The sequence below is a fragment of the Bombus vancouverensis genome, chromosome 2 (genome assembly GCF_051014615.1).
Source record: "Bombus vancouverensis nearcticus chromosome 2, iyBomVanc1_principal, whole genome shotgun sequence".
NCBI lineage: Eukaryota > Metazoa > Arthropoda > Insecta > Hymenoptera > Apidae > Bombus > Bombus vancouverensis.
The window spans coordinates 5,539,629-5,563,689 of NC_134912.1; the positions used below are offsets into that span (position 1 = coordinate 5,539,629).

The 24,061-nt window shown below is 32.5% G+C and overlaps 1 protein-coding gene across 1 annotated transcript; it reads left to right on the top strand.

Annotated features, from left to right (window-relative positions):
- The first annotated feature begins 3,265 nt into the window (after positions 1–3,265).
- On the top strand, positions 3,266–17,199 carry Orco (odorant receptor co-receptor). The gene is made up of 9 exons (XM_033343212.2): positions 3,266–3,546; positions 6,330–6,464; positions 6,695–7,078; positions 7,448–7,702; positions 7,919–8,172; positions 13,505–13,604; positions 13,798–13,902; positions 14,583–14,738; positions 14,960–17,199. Exons 2-9 carry the CDS (start codon positions 6,330–6,332, stop codon positions 15,008–15,010), a joined length of 1,440 nt encoding a protein of 479 aa, XP_033199103.1. The 5' UTR covers positions 3,266–3,546; the 3' UTR covers positions 15,011–17,199.
- The last annotated feature ends 6,862 nt before the right edge of the window (positions 17,200–24,061 follow it).

The window sequence follows — 24,061 nt, forward strand, 5'->3', positions numbered from 1 at the left end:
ACTTGAATAAGAAAATGTAAGATGATGTTCAATTCGATGTATTTCAGACTTTCAAAATATGATATAAACCGTATTTTCAGTTGAAAAATCCAGAAACGATGGATATGTCCGTTCGCTTCTAACGAAAGAAAACGTCTATGATCGACGGTTGTAGAATGAACAAAATACGGTGTTCGAGTAAATAAAAGAGTACTGACTTTCGACCAGACGTTTGTTTTTCAGGGCACTGGAAACAGCTCCCCTGCGATTAATAATTTTTCTTACGCTGTTTATTATCATAATTACTATTATGATGATATTGTTATGGATAAATATTTATTGTTATCCCATTTACTTACAACATTCTCCTTCTCCACTGATATTTCTGTTTCTTTCTGAAGAAGAAAATTCTCGTAAATAAATTAAAAATGTTTAGACATATCGTATTGAAAATATGTTAAATAACATGTACCTACAAATGTATATAAAATAAACATATTGTTTTGATGAACATTCATAGATTTGAATAAACTGATATCTAAATAATTCAGACTTAATAATGTGGTCAAAACGTAATACATTAGACCATCTTTGCAACTTTTTGATATAATATTTCCAAGTACATGAACATATATGTAATTTACTTAGAATTAATCTTCGCTCCGCTTCCGGCATTGATGTCTCTGAAATTTCTTCTTTAGGCGATGGAACATAATTCACAGGAAAGATATACATATTTCAAATTGTTTGAAACAATTCATATTATTATTCATAGTCTTTTAAAATAATTTCTCTACCATACCATATATATTTTACCATAATATAAAATACAACATGATACTATAAAAATCTTATCCTTTGATCGAGTCACAATTTTTTAAATAAAATATTGAAAGGTGTTGTAAATTACGATACGTAGATTATAATCTTCCAGAAACTCAGTTAAAGTCGTTCTACTTGTGTGAAAGAGATGCGACAAATAAAAGTTCTCATTTTTCTGTGTGCTTCTTGAAGAATACTTCGTCTGAAGGTATTTTAATTAATCATAGCTTTGGTATCACGAGTTTTCTGTGATCACTTGACGTAAATAGTGTCAAGGCTGTTTAAAGTACCTCTATAATAAGCATGTATGAACATCTATAACATACCCTAGATAACTACTCTGAGATTTTCTTCCAGCTTTACAGTTGAAGAGACGACGTATGAAAAACACGAAAGAAGACAACGTTCGTGTAAATAACGAATAAAGTAAATTAGAATCTTTATCGTGGAAAGTTTTTTCAAAGATGGAAAAGATCGTATCAAATATCAATATTAAATGAAAATCAACGTGTCAGTCTTAGCAATTGAGAATTACTTTTTTCATCTTCTAAACTGTATCAAATTGTTTAACCAATTGACTTATAAATTCTAAAAAATGATTGAAAATTGCGTTTTGAAACAAAATATAGAGACATAAGAATATCAGAAGTTGCTTTGTTTTTATATTGTACTATGATGCGAAAGAAACGTTTATTAACAAAGATTACAAATATATTTATTAATTATATATATATATAAACTTGAAATATAATATAAATTACATTGTATGTACAGACACGACCTAATGAATTTTAAATCAGCTAAATGTAATTTATTGATTGAGCTATGATTGTACCACGTTGCATATTATTTAAAATGCAGGTTGTAAAGCAAATTACTGATGAATGTACTAACATATGTATGTGTACGTAATTGTAGTCTTCCATTATTTAATATGACGTCTTTACATTGAGAACCGTTAAGCAATAACGCGGATAATCTTTATTACATAAAAATATTTCTTCGCAAACGTAGAACAAATACAATAAGTTTGTCTGATTAAAATATAAAAATATAATTTAATTATTTTATTAAATATTGTTTCTCTCTTACTGTATAAATTTTCTGTTTTTCCTGGTACTAGCAGAACTAATTCGATGTAAAAACTTTGTTATTTAGAAAAATAAAAAATTTATGATATAATCGATATTACAATACAATTCGATAGTTTCTGTACAAACTTCATTTTTGTACCTTCTAACATTTTTATATCTGTTATGAATTACGGAAAAATATAGAATAGCGAAAGAATATTAATCTACCACCTAGACTGGTCATTAAATCATCCACTTTTCATCCAAAACTAATTTTCTTAAACTTCTTTTCCTTAAATATAGATCTAAGAATTATGATGAATTATGATTAACATCTACCATTTATCTCTAATATTTGGATAAATATCGCGTAAATTAAATTACGAGTTGTTAATTTTGGAAACAGAAAGAACATCTGTGTGAAAATTTAAAAGTTAATATAATGTAATAGGAAAAGAAGATAATTTAAATGCAGAATATACTAGTAAAATACCGATACTAAGGCATATAGAATCTTATAAATAATTTCACGTTGTGAAAGACATTTCTTTTAAATCGATAAAATAAACAGGGTATTCATAAAGTATTTGAAGTAAAGTATTTGAGTATGAAGCAAAAATTGCTTCAGTATTCTTCATCGAACTATGCTTCCTTTAGGATGTAACATTTCAATCCTTTCAGTTTTATAGTGAAGACGTTGGTACATATTTGTCTAGTAATTTAGTAAACATCTGAAGCGAAGAAAAGAAGAAGAAATATCCAATATATTACAATCATTCCTTCAATTCTCTTCACGAAGATATGAAATCGCATAAAAATCGGTAGCCTATTAATATATCAACTTTTAGGAAAAGAAATTCCTAATCACAATTTTTAGTAGACAAAACAAATTACGTACAATATAAATCTTTAGTTCTCTTCATATAATTTACAAGAACATATAAAATATCCAAAATAAGGTACTCGTCAAAATCCTTAACTGAAGAAACTTTGCTTCTTGTAAAAACTGCATAACATTTTATGAAATTACATAAAAATCAGCAATCTCTACCAGCAAATCAACCTTCAGAGAAATAACTTCCCTAAATTCCAAGGATAAACGGATCAATAAAAATCTTGGAAGCAAAGAAGGGACGTTTCCATTGCAAATCCCAATAATTCGAAGAATTACTGTGGCGTGTTTCAACTTTCGAGAATACGAGTGTTCGAGACTTTCTTATCGGTCACGGCATATTTCTTCCCGTCCTTACTGTAGTTTCCCGAACGGTGGTGGTTGCAGTCGTCGAAATCTGAATAATTGATGCGATTAGGAAGCTCCGTGTCGACGGTACAAGAAACAATATGGCAACGAGCAAGCTGGCAACAAACGTTCTCGGACGTCTGCGCTTCGGTGCCCTGTCGGCGATTGGTCCACGTTTGGTACCCTGCCGACCTGGAGGGGTGTCATCGGTACGACAGGTGGCGGATATCCAGGGGGTGGGAAAAAAAGAAAAAACGAAGAGGAACCCCTGGCTTGCCGAGCAGTGACGATCCATCGTGCTGTTCGTGTGTCAGTTTTCGTCGATAAACGTGTGCCCCCCGGCTGCACGCACCGCGTTTCTCTCGGCGAACTCGCGAGGAGTTCGCGTTTTCATCGTGGATTTGAATCGCGTAACAACGTACCCGCCTCAAGGTGAGAGAACATCTGAAAGTTAAACATCGATTTGTGAATCGATGTTTTTGGCGAAAAAGTATTTTTCGTTTTCGTCGATGAATCGAGATGTGGTGTAAAGGTTTCCGAGTATCTTTGATAGAAAAAGGTGGCTGGAAATTGTAGAACCGATGCTAGTTCTGTGATTTAATGTTCTTGCTATCGTGATGATATAAAAGGATCGAATCGAGAAGTGATTTGATCGGGATTTTTCGAAACATTTGTTAGCTCTATCGTGAAATCGATGTCATCGGGTCGAGATATAATATGAAGGTTTCTAAATATTCTTGATGGAGGGTGGTTGTATGATTGATGTTAGTTCTGTGATTTGATGTTCTCGCTATCGTGATGATGTCATGGAACTGAATGGAGATGTGATTTGATTTAGATTTACTAAAATATTCATTGGTTCTATTATTGAATTAAATGGACTAAGAATTAAATTTGATTGAAGATTTTTTTAGATATTTGTTAGTTTTTCGAAGAACAAACTTGCTCGTGTTAAAAGTAAGGGACGAGATTGGGTAACTTTAATGCTTGATCCGGCATTCGATGTTCTTAGTACAACCATTGCCTGGGATCGAGTTCAAGGATGCTTTAAAGATTCTGATAATATCGATGCATTTTAGCTATCTTCATAAAAAATTACGTAACAATATTTCGAACGTCGAAATAGATTTTCTAAGGAATTAGTAAAGTAATTTTAATATGAAGCTCAAAGTTCCAAAATTACTGACAATCTTTGAAATCGTGCAGCAATATCATGAAATTAATGTCTTAAAGCAACTGCCCGTTTTATGTATAACAGTAAAATATTTAAAATCGTTTATGAGCAAGAATCGATGAAACTTGCTGTTGTTTGCATGTATTTTCGAAATCGTATTATTTGTGGTTTATGTAGTTTACGGTGAATCTGCGCGTGGTTTTAGGAAAGTTATTGGCATTACGAAACATAGTCATTTATGGCTACCGTAGTTGTGAGGTAAACTTTTTTACAACTTGTTGAGAGATGGATCTCATGAAATATTATTTATAGGCGTTTCGCTATATTCGCAGCGAATTTCCAACAAATGAAACTCCTTGCAAATTATCCAAACTTATGTTTAATGTTATTTATCTAATTTAAAAAAAGAACGTAGGAATATTAGCATATTTGATACTTATCTATATTATTGATACTGATACTGATGTTCGAAATTTCTACAAAATGATCACGTCATTCAAACTTTGTAACAGGCTTTTTACATAATTCTTTGCTTCGAAATCGTTACAAGTTTCTTCAAAATTTTCATTACACTTTCTTCCTTTAAAATACACAAGCAGAAACGTGGAATAAAATTGCAAAGATAAAAAATTCTCTTCGATCAACGTGTCTTAAAAACAATTTATATCCACAGGCACAGAAAAAGATATTCTATATAAAACAAACTTAACCAATATTGGAAGTAGCGTAGATTTGCAATCGAGTAAAATATTAAAATGCTTATTAGAATTGTAGTTAACAAATGTGGAAAGTTTTGGAAGTTGGACGTAGTTTATTGGCGTTTTTATAGTTGAATACGTGTAATTTTTTTAGACAGACTGAATATTTTTTGGAATATAATTTGGAAACATATAACAATATAGAATTTTTATCATTTGCTTGTTCTATCCTTTTAGTATTCAAAGAAGAGTCACAAACTTTGCGCTTCTATTATAGGCTATAACTCCGTAACAGACCACGAAAGTTATCATCAATACGATAACAGATGTGAAATTAAACGCGCAAACGCGCCCATGAATAATGCCTCAAGGGTACAAACCACCATACTCATCAACTATTAAACTATACGTACTTACAAGTCTTGCGTATACTCATTATACGAACATTAAATATAATACGCAATTAATGTGAATTATCATGTTTATCACTTTACGTTTATATTGGAAAAATAAACAAAGAAATACGTCTTGTTAATGTCATTATCTGCGCGATATATTAGGTTGTCCGAAAAGTGTCTTTCTTCTACAGACACGTCTTTTACAACGATGCATCTTTATACAAACATGAAACCTAATCTATCAAACGTTGCGATTTGTATCTTAATAGAACAAAATGCATCATACGTAATTCGATAAAATAATATAAAAAGCAAAATGTTGTGTATCCATGATTTCCTTATAAAACGAAAGAAACTTTGCGGACGACCTAATACATATGATTGGATAAAACTTTTAGGAGTGTATGAAAAAGTTTGAATGAATATCTATTACAAATTTAGTACTCGATAACCTTTAAACAACGAACGGAAGTAATGAAGACCTAGAGTACCTGCATTGACTTTACCCTAATGTCTACAATGACAAATGTTTAGAATATTATGGAACATAACTTCCCAATCAATTTACTTCATATGAATTTACATAGTCTCTCATAACTTAATTTTTATACGTGTCTCATCTACAATTTTAAGTAATAAAGATGTGATGATTACCACATAACAAATAAATTCAATTTAATTTTTATAATTCTTTTAGAATATGTCGTTTTCCTTTGTAACAAAATGTTTCTAAAATATTATATTTAAATATTTTAAAAAGTCAGCACCATGATTTAATATAGTCAAGTAAGATGGAAATAATGAATTAGAATTAGAGATCCAATGTAATTGAAATTAAAACAAAGTATGCTATACAAAGTATACTACTGATACTAGAAATAATTCTTTCCATATAATATACTTTCGACGGAATATAATTAAGTTCTTCCAAACTTTTTGCTTCAGATGATGAAATTCAAGCAACAGGGGCTAGTCGCGGACTTGATGCCCAACATAAGACTGATGAAAGCTACTGGGCACTTCATGTTCAATTATTATGCCGACAATTCTACGAAAAATATACACAGAATCTTCGCTATTGTACGTAAAATCACATTAACTTAACAAAATCATTTACAGATAACTATTTTATATACATCTAATTAATAATTTATACGCCTCTAATCGTTGTATTGTCAAATCGCTATAAAGAAATCTGTATTCGAGAAGAAGCGTAAAATAATAGAAAAAAATTGAGAAAAATAGAGAAAAAGAAGAAAAAGCAGAAAATCCAAATAAAAAGAAATTAATCAAAACCATGTTACCAAAAGGTGCACCTGGTCCTGATGCTGATGCAGTTTGGGTTCTGTGGTATAAACTTATTCTTTGAGAAGGAGGACGTGGACGATCTTACGGCAAACACAATCACGATGCTGTTCTTCACGCACAGCGTGATCAAGGTCGTTTACTTCGCAGTTAGGAGCAAACTATTCTACAGAACCCTTGGCATTTGGAACAATCCGAATAGCCATCCCCTGTTCGCCGAGAGCAACGCACGTTACCATCAGGTGGCTGTGAGGAAGATGAGAATACTTTTGCTGGCTGTCCTAGCAACCACGATGCTGTCGGCCATTTCTTGGACCAGCATTACGTTCATCGGTGACTCCGTGAAGAAAGTTATCGATCCTATCACGAATGAGACCACCTACGTCGAGGTATCGTAATTATTTGTTTACTTTAATATAGCGCTATTTATTTCTTTGTTAAGAAAGTAAGAAAATTGGTATAGTAACGTTCTCGAATTTTTTCAACGATCGTTTGCTTTGGCGTTTGCAAAAATGATAAACGATAAATAACATTAAAGATTAGTAATTCGTATGGTGTGGGTGTTAGTGATTCAAATAGATGATAAAAAATGACAATGTTAAAATGTTTCATTTAATCTACGATGGCCTACGTTTACCTCTATCTTCCTGTAAATTAACATGGCTATTAACGACCCCCATATACAGCAGAAAAATTTAATTCGAAAGAAGAGAAGATTAATTTCAAAATGTTAATTGCAAACATATTCTTTCGTCCAGATACCAAGATTGATGTTGCGTTCTTGGTACCCGTACAATGCCAGCCACGGGATGGCTCACATCTTGACGTTGATATTCCAATTTTACTGGCTGGTGTTTTGCATGGCAGACGCAAATCTTCTGGATGTACTCTTTTGCTCGTGGCTCCTCTTTGCTTGCGAACAAATTCAACATCTGAAGAACATTATGAAGCCTTTGATGGAATTCAGTGCCACGCTGGACACTGTCGTACCAAACAGCGGAGAACTGTTTAAAGTAAGCTGAAATTTCATCTATCAAATATGACATAATCTCTACTTGCGTTAAATAGAATTTTTTATTATCCATATAATTTTTGTTGTCAAATTTATATAATGTAAATATTTGTACAATGAAACTTAAAGATTCGTAAAAACTGGAGCTGATTAATTTGATTTTTGAGAGGCTCGTGTCCCGATCGCAGCTTCTAATGTACATTTGTTTGCTATTCAGTCTGGCAGTGCAGAACAGCCGAGAGATCATGACCCACTACCACCAACCACGCCAACAGCACCGGGCGAGAATATGTTAGACATGGATCTTCGGGGAATATACAGCAACAGAACAGATTTTACGGCCACCTTTCGACCAACTGCTGGAATGACTTTCAACGGGGGTGTGGGACCAAATGGATTGACAAAGAAACAAGAAATGCTAGTCCGCAGTGCCATCAAATACTGGGTTGAGAGGCACAAACATATTGTAAGGTAAGTACATCATATTTTCTTCAGCGTGTAATGCTTTGCAGAGTATATTTGATTTTTATCATCTTTATGTTCATATGTATTATTTATAGGTGTCGTATTTATTTTACTTGTTTTGTAATAAAATTTCCTTATATATGTGACATTTTTTAAATTACATATATACATAATACTGATGGAATTTACATATAGTTTATATAATAATCGTTGCCCTTTCGTATTTTGCCGAAAATATACGCGAAAAGAATTAAAACTAGTCTTCAATCCATGTTATAATAAACAACATATTCTCTGGAAACGCCACATAATCCACTATATTTAATCGCTGATCGCAAGGATCGTTCGTGTAACAAAGACTACGTTGAACGCTTAAATGGAAAAAACTCTACCGAAGAACAGATATTTTGTAAAAATTGGACCACACAGTTTAGAATTCGATGATTTAACTGGGAACTTCCAAAGTAACAATTAATTGTAACTTTACACGTATAAGAATTATGAATTTCTTTAGCCATAGGAAATAATTTTCCCATTTATTAGAAATCGTATTTTTATTATCATCAAATTCTGTTATACGGGGAAAAGGGAGTTTGTCATCGAGAAATAATCTACAATCATTGACAATGGCAAATTCCGAAACAATAGACCCATTTCTGGCGGTTGAAAATAAAATTTCCACGGTGAAGTTAAATTGCAGCACGTCGCAATTTCAAAGTTCGTCAACGTCTTGACTACTCCGGTATAACCCAGTTTCCCATTTCGATTCTCATCTCGACTTCGTTTCTACACGGAAACGTAATCTACGTCGACAATGAGAGAACCTTTCACATTCGCGATCCTAACAATGAGAGACTTCCATTAGGATAATAATCCCCGTGCCAGGTGAATAAGTAAATTCGCGCGATTTCGTTACCATCTACACTTTTCAACCGGTGTCAGCTTGCTAAATTTTTCCATTAAACCGTTTCTCGTGAAAAGCGATGAAAATAGCTCAACGTTTAATCAACATTAAAAAAAAGAGTTAGAAGGTTTATTCCGTTTGAAATTCCTTGGAATTTTTTAACAAAAGCGATTCAGTAAGAATAAAATAGTTATAGATGTTGCTATGGGACGAGTTTTAGGTTCCTGTAACGTTCAAATTCATTTATTATCGAAATATGCAGTGAAAATCTTTGTTTAAAGTTCGTAAAGGACGAACGATGAAAAATTCTTTACGTAGACTTTATGGAGGCAGCTTTTTAATTAAGGAAGTGATTTCAAATTAACGAAGACTCTTCGCATAATGTTTGGAATTGCATTACTTATTCAACGACAATGGGAAGAATTAAATTGCATAGCGTAATCCTAATTGACCGAAAGTTTCGGAATAAATTACCATTACTTGTTAAATTTTGATGGGAACTTGTACTGAAATAAAAAGGCAATGAGACAAAGCTGTTGAATAAATATAATTTATAATAGAATTTAGAATTTTGACTGATTTTTGAACGAGTTCTAAATTAAATATTAAAAACAGTTATTAGCCATTCATGGACAAGAAAAACTGAAATACGTACACGGTTGAAATGTATTATGTTCAATCAAATCTACAATAAATTATATTAAAACAGTAGCGTTTTCAGTAAATCGAGAAGTCAGGCAGAAGATAAAAAGGAAGATATTTTTGAAATAGTATGTACATGAGTTTTGCGTTAGAAAATTAAAAAAGAAATTTTATTATTTTTTAAAATAAAAAAAATTAACAAAGAGAAATATAAAAAGAAAAATTAAAAAAGAAACGCATTGTTGAAAAATTCTATCTATTTCGAATTTAAATTAGCGTACGTCCAGGTTCGGAATTTTCAAACGTATGTTTCGCATCTACTCTACCCTCAGTGAATAATTCAGAAAAGGCAAAGAAATTTTCCCCCAGTTGTATGTGCGAATGTAAAATCAATATTCTGTTTACTCGAGGTTTTATATTGACTGGAGCAATCTTAGCTGGAAACAAATACACTCGTTATACATGGAACGCGTTTATTCATCGGCAAACAAAGGTGTACTTTTTAATAAAAGTGTTTCCTATTGCTTTTGAAATTCAGTAGAATGTATACGTTTCGATTTTAATTTGGAAAAAGGTATGAGGCAAAAAAGGATCGAAATTCAAGCAATGTTCGCATTGCGTTAGTTTCGTACGACAATAAAATTATATAGTTAATCGAACGTATAGTTCGAATGTTCTGTAGAACAATTCGCTCTTCAACAGCCGGATAATTTCTTCCATTCGGTTAATTTGACGTGTGAAGAAGTTTTAGTGGCCAACTAAATTTGATCACATTGCTTAAACTCGTAATTTCTTTAACGTCGTGACTTATTACGAACATAAATTTTTATATAAATTTTCCTACTTTTTGTACTGAATTCTAAAGCTTGAGACTCTTTTACGAAGAAAAATGATATCTTGCATATTTAACGTATAATGAAAAATGAACTGGAAATTATTTTTTACGATGAATTATCCATTTTAATTTGCATGATCTTACCCCATCAGACATGCAGCACTTTATGGGACATACGCTTTATTATTTTATTTATTATTTTCAGTGATAGTTTGAAATTCATTGAAATTCAGTGGTAGTGCCTTCTTTCAACAAACGTTTTTCTCTTTTCCTTTATTATATTCTTTGTTACTACAACTTTCTATTTTGATCATATTTTCATATATATTTTCACAGTTGTTATTTCTATATGTTTTGACGATATGTTCTATATGTTTTGAATCAAACGACTTCCAAATGGTCGAAAACAAAATAAGTAAAGAGTTAGCAAAAAGATTGAAGAGATCCATCTGAATAGATAGAACTATTGACGACTAAAGAACGAAGCATATGTCAAAAAGATCAAATTGAAGGGAACACGAAGAAATATGAAAGGAGAAAAATAGGTGTCTGTCCATAAAAAGTAAATAAAATCTCAAAAAAAGCGCCGCCGTAAATTTCTAAAATTCCTAAAAAAAATTATACAAATTAGTCACATTTTGGGAGTTCAAATAATAATGTTAAAATAATAAATAACGAATCTGTGAAATCAAGGAACAAGAGTCTTAATTAATTACAAGAAGCTTCGAATTGCCAGTCAAAACCCAGAAAAAATATCGCGTACAAGAAGGAAACGTGTTTCCGGGTTCTTAGTATGCGGCACTTTGAAAACGAAGAAGAAACGTGAAACGACGGTCGCGCCGCATCCAAGAAAATTTTCAAAGAAGACGAAGGAACGGAACTACGTTCTATGTATATAGGTTGTTCGACGGTACAGAAACAGAGGGGATGCGTGTATTCCCACGGTGGTGAAGTATTTATTCTAAGAGAGCGCGATATTGACCGCAACTGGGGACGTAGCAAGCGGACTGGACAATTTATTGGACAATTCAGGGGTTGTACGTTGGTCGCGTTCACGTGTGCACCAGTATACGTGTCTGACACGTGTGTGTACACGTTTCGTTGCTCGACGGTGCACAGAATGCAGAATGTGTTCGATGTTTGCCCTTCGACCGCCACGCGAATCCTTGCTCTGCTTTGTTACAGAAAAATACACGAAAACCTGTTGCCTACGTCTGATATTTCGATGCATTAGCCTGATCAATTACTGTCCCTTTTATACGTTAATGCTCGAAAGCGATTTTGCTTGTTGGTTGCCTTTTTCAGGGACTTTTTAAAGCGAAGCGGAAGTGGACTTTTTCGCTTCTGCAGCATGGAAACATTTTTAGTGAAATTTATAATGAAAGGAATATTAAGGTCACGCGAGAAAGATATAATAAGTCTATTTTTGCATGACTTATCATTTGATGTAAAATTCGTAGATTTGGGCGAAAAGATGCCACATAAAAAAGATATCTTACTTTTTAAAAATAAATCTAAGAAGTTTTGTACAGACTAAGATTTTTAATGTTAAATTAAATAAATTTAACGTTAAATTTAATGTTAATGTTTAATGCTAAAATATTCAAGAATAGATTAAGCAGTATACTTTCAATTTCTAAATCAAATAAAATAAAAAAGTTTACAGTTTAAACAATAGAAAGCTAGTTGACAGTATTTTATAAAAGTTTTATTAAAGACAATATTTATATTAAATTTGAAAGTTGTTTCCCCTATAAAAGGCAGAAAGTATGTCTTATAATAATAATATATATGTCTTATAATAATTCATATTAATATTACGTTAAAGAAACGGAGACATCGAATACCATAGGGGATAGATAACTACACTAAAGTAGAAAGGATCTTGTTTTTCATTTTTTTCAAAGAACTTTCCTTCGGACAGCAAGGCGGTATAAATAATTGTAAGAAAGTGACAGGTAAGGTACTTAAGCGGAAGATTAAAGGATTCTTCGTGGAAAGAAATTAAGGGTGGATGAAAGATTTCTCCGTTAAATTGGAAATTTCCAAGGAAATCAAGTAAAACAATGCAAAAAGGAAAGAATCGTTTCTTCGTCAATTTCAAGTTTGATAGAAGTTTTGATGAAAGTAAATGAGCACGGATAAATATAAAGTAGACGGAAAATGGACAAGCTAAGAAACAAATACGAGAAAGAATGAATCCAATAAGAAATATACGAATCGAAGAACCGTCAAACACCTTATTCTTCCCCTTTAAAGCACTTGAAAGTATTGATCATTCAACTTGGATACAGCTAACTTGACGATACGTTGGTGAAATGCATTATTTAAACAGCAAAGGGGAGATGTGGAATCAAGGAGAAAAGAAAAAAAGGAAGAATAATAAAGAAGACGAAAGAGAAAAAGAGCGAGAGAGAGAGAGATAGAGAGACAAGTTGTCCAATCATAAACTCTAACCAACTGGTTAAATGCATTCATCCAGTGAACTAGGTCGAATTAAAACTTTGTTGTATGGTAGTCACGGGCTTACGAACAGATTGGGTTTGGTACATTTCAAGGGTCTTAGCTCTTTTAGCATTTAACGAGGACTACAAGCGTACAATGTATGCAAACAAACACTGAAATGTAATATAAAAATGATAATAATGCAAAGTTCATTTAAACAAATTTGGCAATTAATACAGTTTATTATTTGGCGGAATTTAACATCTACATTACGTTTACGGTATATTTATGTAGTTAATAATTTTAATAATATTATGTAATTGGATATTCAAAAACTTAGAAATAAATTCCCTGCTTTTTGGAAGGTAGAAGTTATTACAAAAAATTATATTGTATATTATTATGGAAAATTCCGTATCGTTATAGAAGGAAATGACAATTTTATATTTATCATGCAAATGGATAGATCTGTTTATTATTCAAATTACTTTAACATTGTTATTATTTTCTAGACTCGTAACCGCAATTGGAGACGCTTATGGTGTTGCTCTGCTGTTACATATGTTAATTACCACCATCACATTAACTTTACTTGCCTACCAAGCAACAAAGGTAATATGAAGAGTTTAACAGAAATACTTTTAACTTTTCTCCGCATAAAACAGCATAAATAGCGTAAATATAAAATACAATAAAATATAGCGTGAAATTAGAGGAGTCTATTTATAAAAAGAGGAAAAAATATTCAGCGAACCTGCCTCCATTTCCAATAATAAAAGAGATAAAACTTTGATTTATCTTTCAGATAAATGCAGTGGATACATACGCAGCTTCGGTAATAGGTTACTTGTTATACTCCCTAGGGCAGGTCTTCATGCTGTGCATATTTGGAAACCGTCTCATCGAAGAGGTACATATAATTATCCGTATAAATATTAATCGACTATGTATCCCAGCACAAAACGATGCAAATTTTAATCGAGTCTCGATTTCTCGAGTTTCCAACGTACTTTTACGAAAAATAATAACAAATTTACGTGGAATCGTTCGTATCACGTGTTACGAATTTGGAATTCTAGAATTTTCGAGACATACATATATTAAAATTAATAAAAAATATCAAATCATTTTCATGATACGTATGTTACGAGTTCGATCATATTTCTGCGTAGGTCGTACATTTCGAAATAATTCTAATTACGAGCAAATTAAACATTGTTCGTATTCGTATATCGTATATTTATTATATTTCCCTTTATTTTATTTTCCAAATGATTTCCATTCGATACCGTGATTCTAAAATATCGTAAATCAAGTTTTAATGAGTTATCAATAGATTGCGGACGTTTATGCATTTACGTGAAATTTCAATATATAGAAAAGTAAAAGATGTTTACGATATACGAAGATACAAATTGTGCACAGTGAAATACCACTGTTGTGATATTTACACGACGAAACGAATCTCTCTATAAGTTTCGTTCCTTTAGTGTCGTGAAGTATGAATATACATAAATATCAACAATCTAGTCATCGATATTAAGAAAAGCCATATTTCGCATCTACCTACATTTTTTGTATTATACACAGAGTTCATCAGTGATGGAAGCCGCTTACTCTTGTCATTGGTACGATGGATCAGAAGAGGCCAAAACTTTCGTGCAAATCGTCTGCCAGCAGTGCCAAAAAGCGATGTCGATTTCAGGGGCGAAGTTCTTCACCGTCTCTTTGGATCTCTTTGCCTCGGTAATATAAATATCAACTTTACTTAAATTTCTCCCGACATCAATTTTCTCACTCGTCCACGTTGAACAATACATTTTAATTCGGAGTAAGAACCTCGCAGTAAAATTCAGTTTGAACTAACTTTGACAATTTTAACTTCTGAAAAGGTTTGACTTCAGTTTAAACTCGGTCGAATATTTTGCTTGTAAGGTTTCATTAAATAAAAACAACTAATTCTTCAGGTGCTGGGAGCTATGGTCACCTACTTCATGGTGTTGGTGCAACTGAAGTGAACGCACGAGATTATCTATTTTATGATGGAACGTAGAAACTGGAATGTTGGAGAAAATGGATTATTAAAATTATCAGGCAAGAGTCTTGTTCTCCGTCTTTTAGAGTACTATTTTCTATCGGATTTTCGTATAGATGAATTCAGCTGGAAACTGTGACTAAACGACAATGTAGGATTATAAACTTCAGTAAAGAGTATCCTTCGTCTCTACTCAATTTTCAGGTGTTAGGAAAACCCGATGCCTCGTAATCGTATATCAGCCATACTTATTTATGTTCTCGTGGAAAACGAAAATTGTTTAAATACGAAAGATATTCATAGTATATAAGATAAATATAAAACGCAGCTATAATAATTATCATCCACTAATATTACATATATATTGATCGAAAGTAATAGAAAAAGAACTCGGCCACGAGAGAAATACGAAATACTTGATCGCATTGTTCCAACGTTCTAATTAGAAGACTAGAAAATATTATTTGATGGAATTCGAATGAAAGAAAAGATTGAAGAAGAACGAGAATACGCGAAATATATATATACATAGAATGTAATAATTATTTATATCATTCGTCATCATTAATTCTTCTATTTCTTAAACTAACATCTAATATGATTTTAATTACACTACATTTTAATAAGCATTTTCTAATTTTTAAATTCTTACAATTTGTACAGTGCCTTAACAATACACATTATTCAAATTTCAACAAAGAAAAACAAAGATTGTTAAAAAATTTACGCCTGAAAGAATAATTCGCTCAGCTAAGAAAAATGAAGAATATAAACTTTTGAGAAATTAACGCGAGTTTTTGGTATTTTTATATAACGTAAATATAATACATATATATATGTATTTATGTAATTTCTGTTTAGTAACTTTATCTTTCCTTTTAAAGTGGGTGAACATATTTACAATCTTGTTTGGTATTTCAAAAGGATTAATTCTTGATCAATGAAGATGCAAGAAGGAAAATATTAAAAAAAAACATATTTTTTACCAATGTTAGTACGTAATTTTAAGATGGAAACTAAAACATAATACCTATAAGCAATGATCAAATTAGTCTTAAGTTGCACTCAATGCCTAAGAAAGACATCGAACGGGAAATATTACGCTGATAATAATCTTGTACAATATACTATAATGTAACTGCGAGAGTATATTTTACTGACAAACGATAACGATGCAAGAAACAAAAGTTACTTATTGCTAGTATAATTCTGTATGGTACAAACGAATTTTTGTACAAACATAAAAAATATACTATCCGTGTCAAACGATAATTAAAATTTGCATCTTCATTTTCTGAAGTAAATTTATGAAAATAACAAAATAATTTTATTGACGTGTAAATAGGCACATTAATACTATGAGTAATACAATGAATTTATTATTTCTTATGTTGCAAATTATTTCTGATATAGCAATTCTTTTGAGATATACATATAGTAGCTGTTATTTAGTTTTAAACATTGCATCTTCAAATTATCACATTTGTTGAAATCTGTCAAAAGTTCTTGTGAAAATATATAATTACAATTTGTGAATTGTTTAAAGTTATCAATTTGTTTATTGAATATAAAAAGATGTACTCAGCGATATACCAAAAAAATAGTGTTTTGAATATTTCGAATATTTCAAATATTACAAAGAAATATATCTTTTTATAACACTAAAAGATATTTTAAAATCGTCCGATCTTTTTGATGTTATATTTATAGTATAAAAAAAAGGAATAAGTATATTATAAATTTACTGATAATAATAATAAATGACAGGGATAAATGCTACTTTGCTCTTTATAGAATTTAAAATGTCATCCACTGGTGCACGGCACTTCCTCTGCCGTTAATTTATAAATACACGAACTTTCTAGCACAAATTTTTCATATTTCACAACAACTAAATGAAACATAATTTTTTCTAGATCTACAGCGTAGGTAATTTATGAGAAATGTGTAATAATTTTACGATAATTTTAATATAACGATAGATTATAAATAAATATTATTGTATACAATTTTGACGTAAATTCTGTTCTAGTCGTAGATACGTAATAATTATTTCCACATGTAACATTAAGCAGTAGCAAAGCAATGTTATCGAATGCATTTAATATGAACGTTAATACTGTAATCATATTGTGAATCGAATCGTCAGTATTATAAATGATTTCTCTCTAATTAAAGCTACAATATATTTGTCTTATACAAAATGTTCTACACGCTCGATTCATTCCTTCAAAAGAATCCTATAATTTCTTTCGAAAACTTTCGATATGTAAACCATTTATTTTCACATTTGCATGCAATGCAAATCTATTATTTCCAAATTTCTGCCTTTAAAGAAATTTATTTCTTACGTAAACTTTCCATACATTTCCAACGTTCAAATGTGGATCTTTTTCTCATCGTTCTGCCGTATGAAATCTTCTTTATTTCTTATTTCCGATTCTCTTCGCAAAATATCAATTTTTCATTCTGAAATCCGAAGTCTGAATATTTCATTTTCAAAACTTCACCGTCCAATCTATTTCCGAAGATCAGAGGAAGCGTATCTATATCCATTTGACTGTTTGTAAACTGTTTCTTTTCATACTTCCATATAAAATATTTTTCTACAAAATTGTATTTTTTATTTTCATCTCTCTTCTTTAAATCTCAATTCTTCGTCAGCAAACCTCCGTCTCAAGCTTGAATCTTTCATTTTCAAGACATCGCCGTCAAATCTCCTTTCGAAAATCAGAAGGAGCGTATTTATTCCCATTTGACTCTCTCGCCACGTTTCTCAAATGCAATTCGTCTCTGTCCGGGAAGGTAATGAACTTACCGCGAATATGATTTACGAAAGGAAAGGTAACGCTGTGGGAAAATAGGATTCCTGGGCGAGTGTAGATAGTCACGTTAGAAGCGTGCATGAAATTTTCTATCGACTTTGCAATCACGTCCATTCGGGATCGACCTTGGTAAATTTCAAATCATACAATCAAACTAAAAATATATCATGACAATGGTTAAGAGAGGTAAACTGCGACCACCTGAGACGAGTTAATCTCCCGAGTACAAGTTTGTTCTTCCAAAATAACCAGAAGTGATTATTATCGAGAACTATAGAATATTTGTTTTTCTACTATGTAAAAGAATAATTATTTTATTTTAATTTTGTATATTTGTACATTTTCATATTAATTGTAAAATAAGGCTTAATTTTGAATTAAGGCTTAAATCACCGAATCATGCAATTGTTACCAACAAATTCTGGAAATTCTGTAATATTAAAAATCATGATGTGTATGAAAATAAAAAGTGAGCAGCAAGAAGAGAATAATACGTAATTTAAAGGTATTTAAAACTTTGAAGAAATAAATTCATAAAGCTGCGTGATTATTCAAAAAGTCTACAAACATTGTATTATTTTATTAATTACATATTTCCCCCTTGAAAATAAAAAGCATCTATGTTTTCAGCACATCCATAATAACTGAACTGTCCTTAGAAGGGAAACATTCATTTTTCATCCACTTTGTTGGCAACGATTGATGTGAAGTCCAGATCCAGATAACTAAGGAGTAGTTCTAAACACACAAACCCTATTGCTCGGTGATAAATGACCTCTTCTTTCGCATAGTCCAATGACACTTTTCCTCTATGTTTCTTTCTTTTTTCTACAAAAGGCTATAGGAAGGTACTAACGCGAATTACCCATTAATAACAGCTAAAAGTATGAAAAAACTAAACGTAGAACGATTACTAAATATTCATCGCAACGCGCGCTTTGTATAAATTTATAACAATTCTGCAAATATTAAAAATACCTATTGAAGATATTCGAATTTGTGCATCAATTTTGCAATTTTATAATTGCGATTTATCGCAACGTTCCGCGCAATATTATACACACAATTGCATAAATATAGCTCTATAAATATGAAAAATATTATTTCGCTTGAAGTATGAACATTTTACGAAACTTCCTCTTTTGCTTTAAAATCTGTATTTTTACATGTATTTTGCGATTTTATATCAGCAATTTTGTAAATGTTGCACAATTTAAAAGGGTGAACGCAAGAAAATCCACCCTCGAGAGGCGAGGTATTAAAAATAGAAGAAACAGCTGAATCGATACGACTTTATTGTTTAACATAAATTCTTGCGTGATTGTTTAATGCGCATGCCCATTGAGAGAGTGGCTTTACCGGAAGGCAGTTTCGATCGGCTGGGCCTCGTCGTATGATAAATAGGTCTTCCTCTTTTACAGCATCCTTCCTTCCTTTAACCGTAAGATATGAGCGAATAATGGAAACCCAGTTTTGGAATACTATTTCGTCGGAAGCGAGAAACTACTGAGCGAATTTTTAAAAAAATTACAAACTGTTTGCATGAGAATTATTAAAAATTAAAATCAAATTATTCTTCAATATATTAAAGCCCTCCAAATTAAGAGGTAACGCTGTTCTTCCTTTTGGTAACGTTATTTTACATAATTCGAGAATTAAAGAATTACGCAAAATTCTTTGAAAAATATTTCAAGCTACATATTTCCTGAGAAATATCATCGAGAACTATTTTTTAAAAGATTACTTATACTTAAAGCGATTTTAAGGGATTAAAGCCTTAATAAAAAACGTTATCACATTGTTATTACATTTTATACAAAAATTTGACATATTTGATACATGTATATTTTTATATTGCCAATGTAAAATTTGAAGTTTTAGAATCAACAATATTTAAGAATTTAACATAACTAAGAAGTAATTGTGTTCCATACGCAATAATAGTTCACATTTACTGCTTGCAACCATTGTATTAGATATAAAAGCATACAAAGTTTGCATGTAATTGTTATTACTTTGTATACAATTCTGCATATATATTACGTTCCACGTCACTCGCATGCAAAGTTTATTCACGACTAATGTTTATGTTTTCTCAACATCTCTCATACATCGCGACAACAAAACTAGTACAAAACGTAAATGACAGAAGATTAAGAACATCCTTGAGAACCTTTCCAGAAACCGGACGACAATAAAGTTGCGAAAAGTTTACTTTCTTTCGTATTATTGAGATTGAACACGTCACGAAAATACCATAAATACCAAATACCATAAAAACGCAAAGAAATGTAACTAGCGACCTCGTGCACTTCAATAACTGAAATGCAAGTTTTACAGCAGTTTTACTAGTTTAGACAACGCGTCTTTATATTCATGGAAAAGCGCCCTCGATAGTCGACGATTATAACAGTGATCGTAACTCTTGAATTCCTCACCGGTGCTCAAAATTTTACGTCCCAATCGTATTCTTTATTTCGCCAAGCAAATAGGTTCTCCGTGATTTAAAAAAAAAAAAAAAATGTAGCCTGCGAATAAAACGAGAAATCGGGATATCGATAATGATTTTTTCGTATTTTCCCTATTAATTGAAGAAAAATTTTAACGGTAGAAAAATACGATTGAATCGACAATGATCCAAAGAACAAAATAGGTTTAACAAAGCTTGCGTTATGACGTAAAATGTTCTCTATCGTCATATATATAAAATTATAGATAAGATTATAGATAAGAGGCTAAACTATTAAGTGGTAATATTGGTAAATCCAAGAACGACTATAAAATAGTGACGAACGAGCAAGGACTCTAGAGGCAATGTGACGGAAAGAAATTGGCGCGAAGCCCGGCTCGCATGCGCATTGTCAGAGTGACTCTGTCGGTAGTTTCGATCGTCCAGGGGTCGACATCGTCGTCCACCGAACAGCTTATCCTCGTGCTCTCGTGATGCTGCCTGTGCTACTCCGTTTTTCAGCTTATTCTTTCGTTTCGTGATAGAACGGTGCAAATATTCCGCGCGATCGCGGCTCGCGATAATCCGCTCGACGAGAAGCGGTACGTGTTGGTCGGTGATTGCTTGACGACAACCTGGAACAACGAGTAAAATACATCGTCGTTCCGCGCGAGACACGTCTACGAATGAAAACGCACGAGATGCTGCCCCCCAGACCAGTGGACTCGCTCGACTCGCACTCTATCGACACAATTCGACCTGCCAACTCGTCCACATTATTACCGACGATCTCTTAATCGAGGCGGTCACGCGACTGCAAACGACACTATCGTCGCGTGTCCAACAGTGTCCGGCAGCATCTTCCTTCTTCCTCGAAAGAAGAATCGGCAAACGGAAGTTTGCCGCGTTGTAAATCGTTTCGGTAGAATCGTTTACGTTGCGAAAATTAGTCGTTTCGCGTCTGTAAATCAATTTAACGAGGGCGACGGTTGTGCGAGCGCGGACGTGTAATTTTCAATCGATCACGGAAACACGGTGCGCGGTCGAGTGATCGTGCAATCATCGATTAAGTTGTCGGAGTAAATAGGTTAACAGTGTGCCGCACGAGAGAGCGATTCGCGAGCGAAACAGGTGGATCATTTCACAGATCGGATGAAAAAGTGATCGCTTAAGTCGAAGGAATAATCGATGATTGATAATGACGATGGATAAAATTCGAGAGAATCGAGCGGCTGATCATCTTGAGATATTACATAACCGGTGCATAACGATGAAAAAGTATTTCGGCGAGTATATCGGCGAGAGGTCAATAAAAATGAGGGCCACGAACGCGAGCGCGGTTTCTTAAATAGCACACCGAATCTCGAATGTGTCCGACAATAAATCAATGGATCGGCCGCCGTGCAATTAGAGTAATTACGCATATATATTGTATTTTCGATTGTTTTGTAGATCGATGAGCACGGTATTAGAAAATAATTAATACGATAAATATAACAGAGGAATAACGTGAATTAAGAAGCGCGTTCGATCTCTACGGCGATATTAAGACGAGATAAATGGGATCGATATAAAACAGGACACCATTGGCTATATATATGTGTGATATTGGCGATATATTTTTTATCAGTGAGAATATTCGTTTTAAAGTGATATCGTGAAGCAGAGATTTGCTCAACTATTTTTACTCGGGGAAATTAGTGAGAAACTTCTTGGGAAACACCGATAATCATAGGGACAAAAACTGCGAGCGGCAGGAGGAGGCGAAGCCTCCCGCCGCAAAAACAATGTCGTAAGTATTGTCACGTTACGCTGCAAATACGATTAATTTAGACTTCGATACGTGTTAAATCGTTCAAACATTGCTAAATACTTTCTTTCGAACGCGCGTAGAAATTTTTAAGAATGTGTAAATAGCAAAAGATCTCTTTAAAACAATAATTAATTTAATTGATCGAAAAAATTGTATTTACTCATATTTATTACTGAATAATGGCAAATGGAAGAAATAACGTAATATTATTTAGTTTAGTCTGCACGTTTTAGCGTTTTATCTATTTTGAATGTATCTCTTTATTCTCTGAAATAAATCTTCGCTCTTTGTACACAATATCAAATCTCTCGTAGTTGGTAATTAGATATTCTGAATACAAGAGACAAAGCAAATTCAATAACACTTCGCGTCCCTTTTCTTTTGTTAGTTACTTTCGACCCTGTAAATTGTTAATTTAACGTTCCAAGGTTGAGTGTTCCGTCAACGGAATTGAGTCAACAATTATCGATCACGCTCAACAACCTTAGAATTGCATATTAATAAAACTGATATCATATCAAACAAGTAGTAAAGACTTTGAAAATTTAATACCAAAATTACAGTGTTCTTTGGTATAAAATATCAAAACTTTGCTATCTATTTTAATATCTGTATTATCGAAATGGATTAGAATCCAATAACAGACACATAATACTTCAGATTCAAAGCTTAATGCATATTTGCAACCAAAATGTTTAGTCACCAGACTACGAAAGCAATAACATCAAATATGAAACATTCGACTAAAACGACTAACTTAATTTGATTTAATTATATAGGGGGGGGGCAATCTATAATGTAGTAAAAATAAATAAGCGCGACATAAATTGTGTGTTAGGTTCATTAGGCATAAAATGAATCACGATAAATACATGAAATATGATACGAAACACATTGATACGATACATGAAACATATCATGACAAGTTCGTGTAGTTCTATTATAGCTATCAGAGTTTCATGCAGGGTCCGACTGTAATGATCTAAAATCATATCAAGTTCAAAAAATTATGGAACATTATTGCGAAATCGTGAATGCAGCTTTTATAGAAGAAATCCGCAAGCGACGCTTGAAAAGTATAGCAAGTATAAAAATAAGCAAGTAACGCTTAAGAATAACTAAAGATACTCGCAAAAACGAGCACAGACAGTACTTAAATGTGTAGCGTGTCGTATATGTATTTCAGAACTGGTACAGTACAAACGAATTTTTCAGGAAAACCGGGAAAATATTTTTAGACTTGCAGAAAAATTATTTATCTTATAAAATATAATGTTGACAAGAAGAATACAGTCTAAGTAAGAACCGTCAAATATTATTCTTGTAATTACGTTCATTCTTAACCCTTGAAATACTCCTTTGACGATTTTGATGTTCTTCTAACAGAACTGAAACGTTGGACAGAGTTGTGGCATTTTTGAAATACACGCGCAATATAAAACTTGATCATACAAACTGTCTTTCGGAGAACGAAATGCATTCTACAGTAGCAGAGAATTCTGCAAATCACCGGAGAACAGTTAACAAATAGCATTCGTAACACCGATGTTTCGAAACCAGTCGCGATATATCTTGATATTGTGATACATGAACAAACATGAGCCCTACCTCGGTCTATTTGGAATCTTCTCGCGTGACGCTGAATTCATGAGAGTAACTTCAAACCGCCCCGATTCTGATCGTAAGACGAGGATCTTGAAATCAAATTATCCTAATTCTAGAGTCATCGAGCTCGCCTCAGACTCGTTTCGCATTCCTGAAACACGGAAGTCATTAGTAACTGGTCAAACTTTAGATGACTTTGGGTAGTTACAATCTTCAAATAGTTACCTTAGGTAATTAGGTGACTTTAGACAGTTCAGACGCTTATTTAACCGTTTGAGTGCCAGGGGTCTCTGAAAAAACAGGGTCGAAAAATCCCGAACAGCACGATGTCCTAAATCGATT

What these genes read in the sequence shown, in the direction of transcription:
- Orco (XM_033343212.2), top strand. Translation starts at nt 6,330, where the DNA reads ATGATGAAATTCAAGCAACAGGGGCTAGTCGCGGACTTGATGCCCAAC. An exon ending in ACAGCGGAGAACTGTTTAAA is followed by an intron (nt 7,703 to 7,918) that starts GTAAGCTGAAAT and finishes TTTGCTATTCAG; the next exon opens with TCTGGCAGTGCAGAACAGCC. An exon ending in AGGCACAAACATATTGTAAG is followed by an intron (nt 8,173 to 13,504) that starts GTAAGTACATCA and finishes ATTATTTTCTAG; the next exon opens with ACTCGTAACCGCAATTGGAG.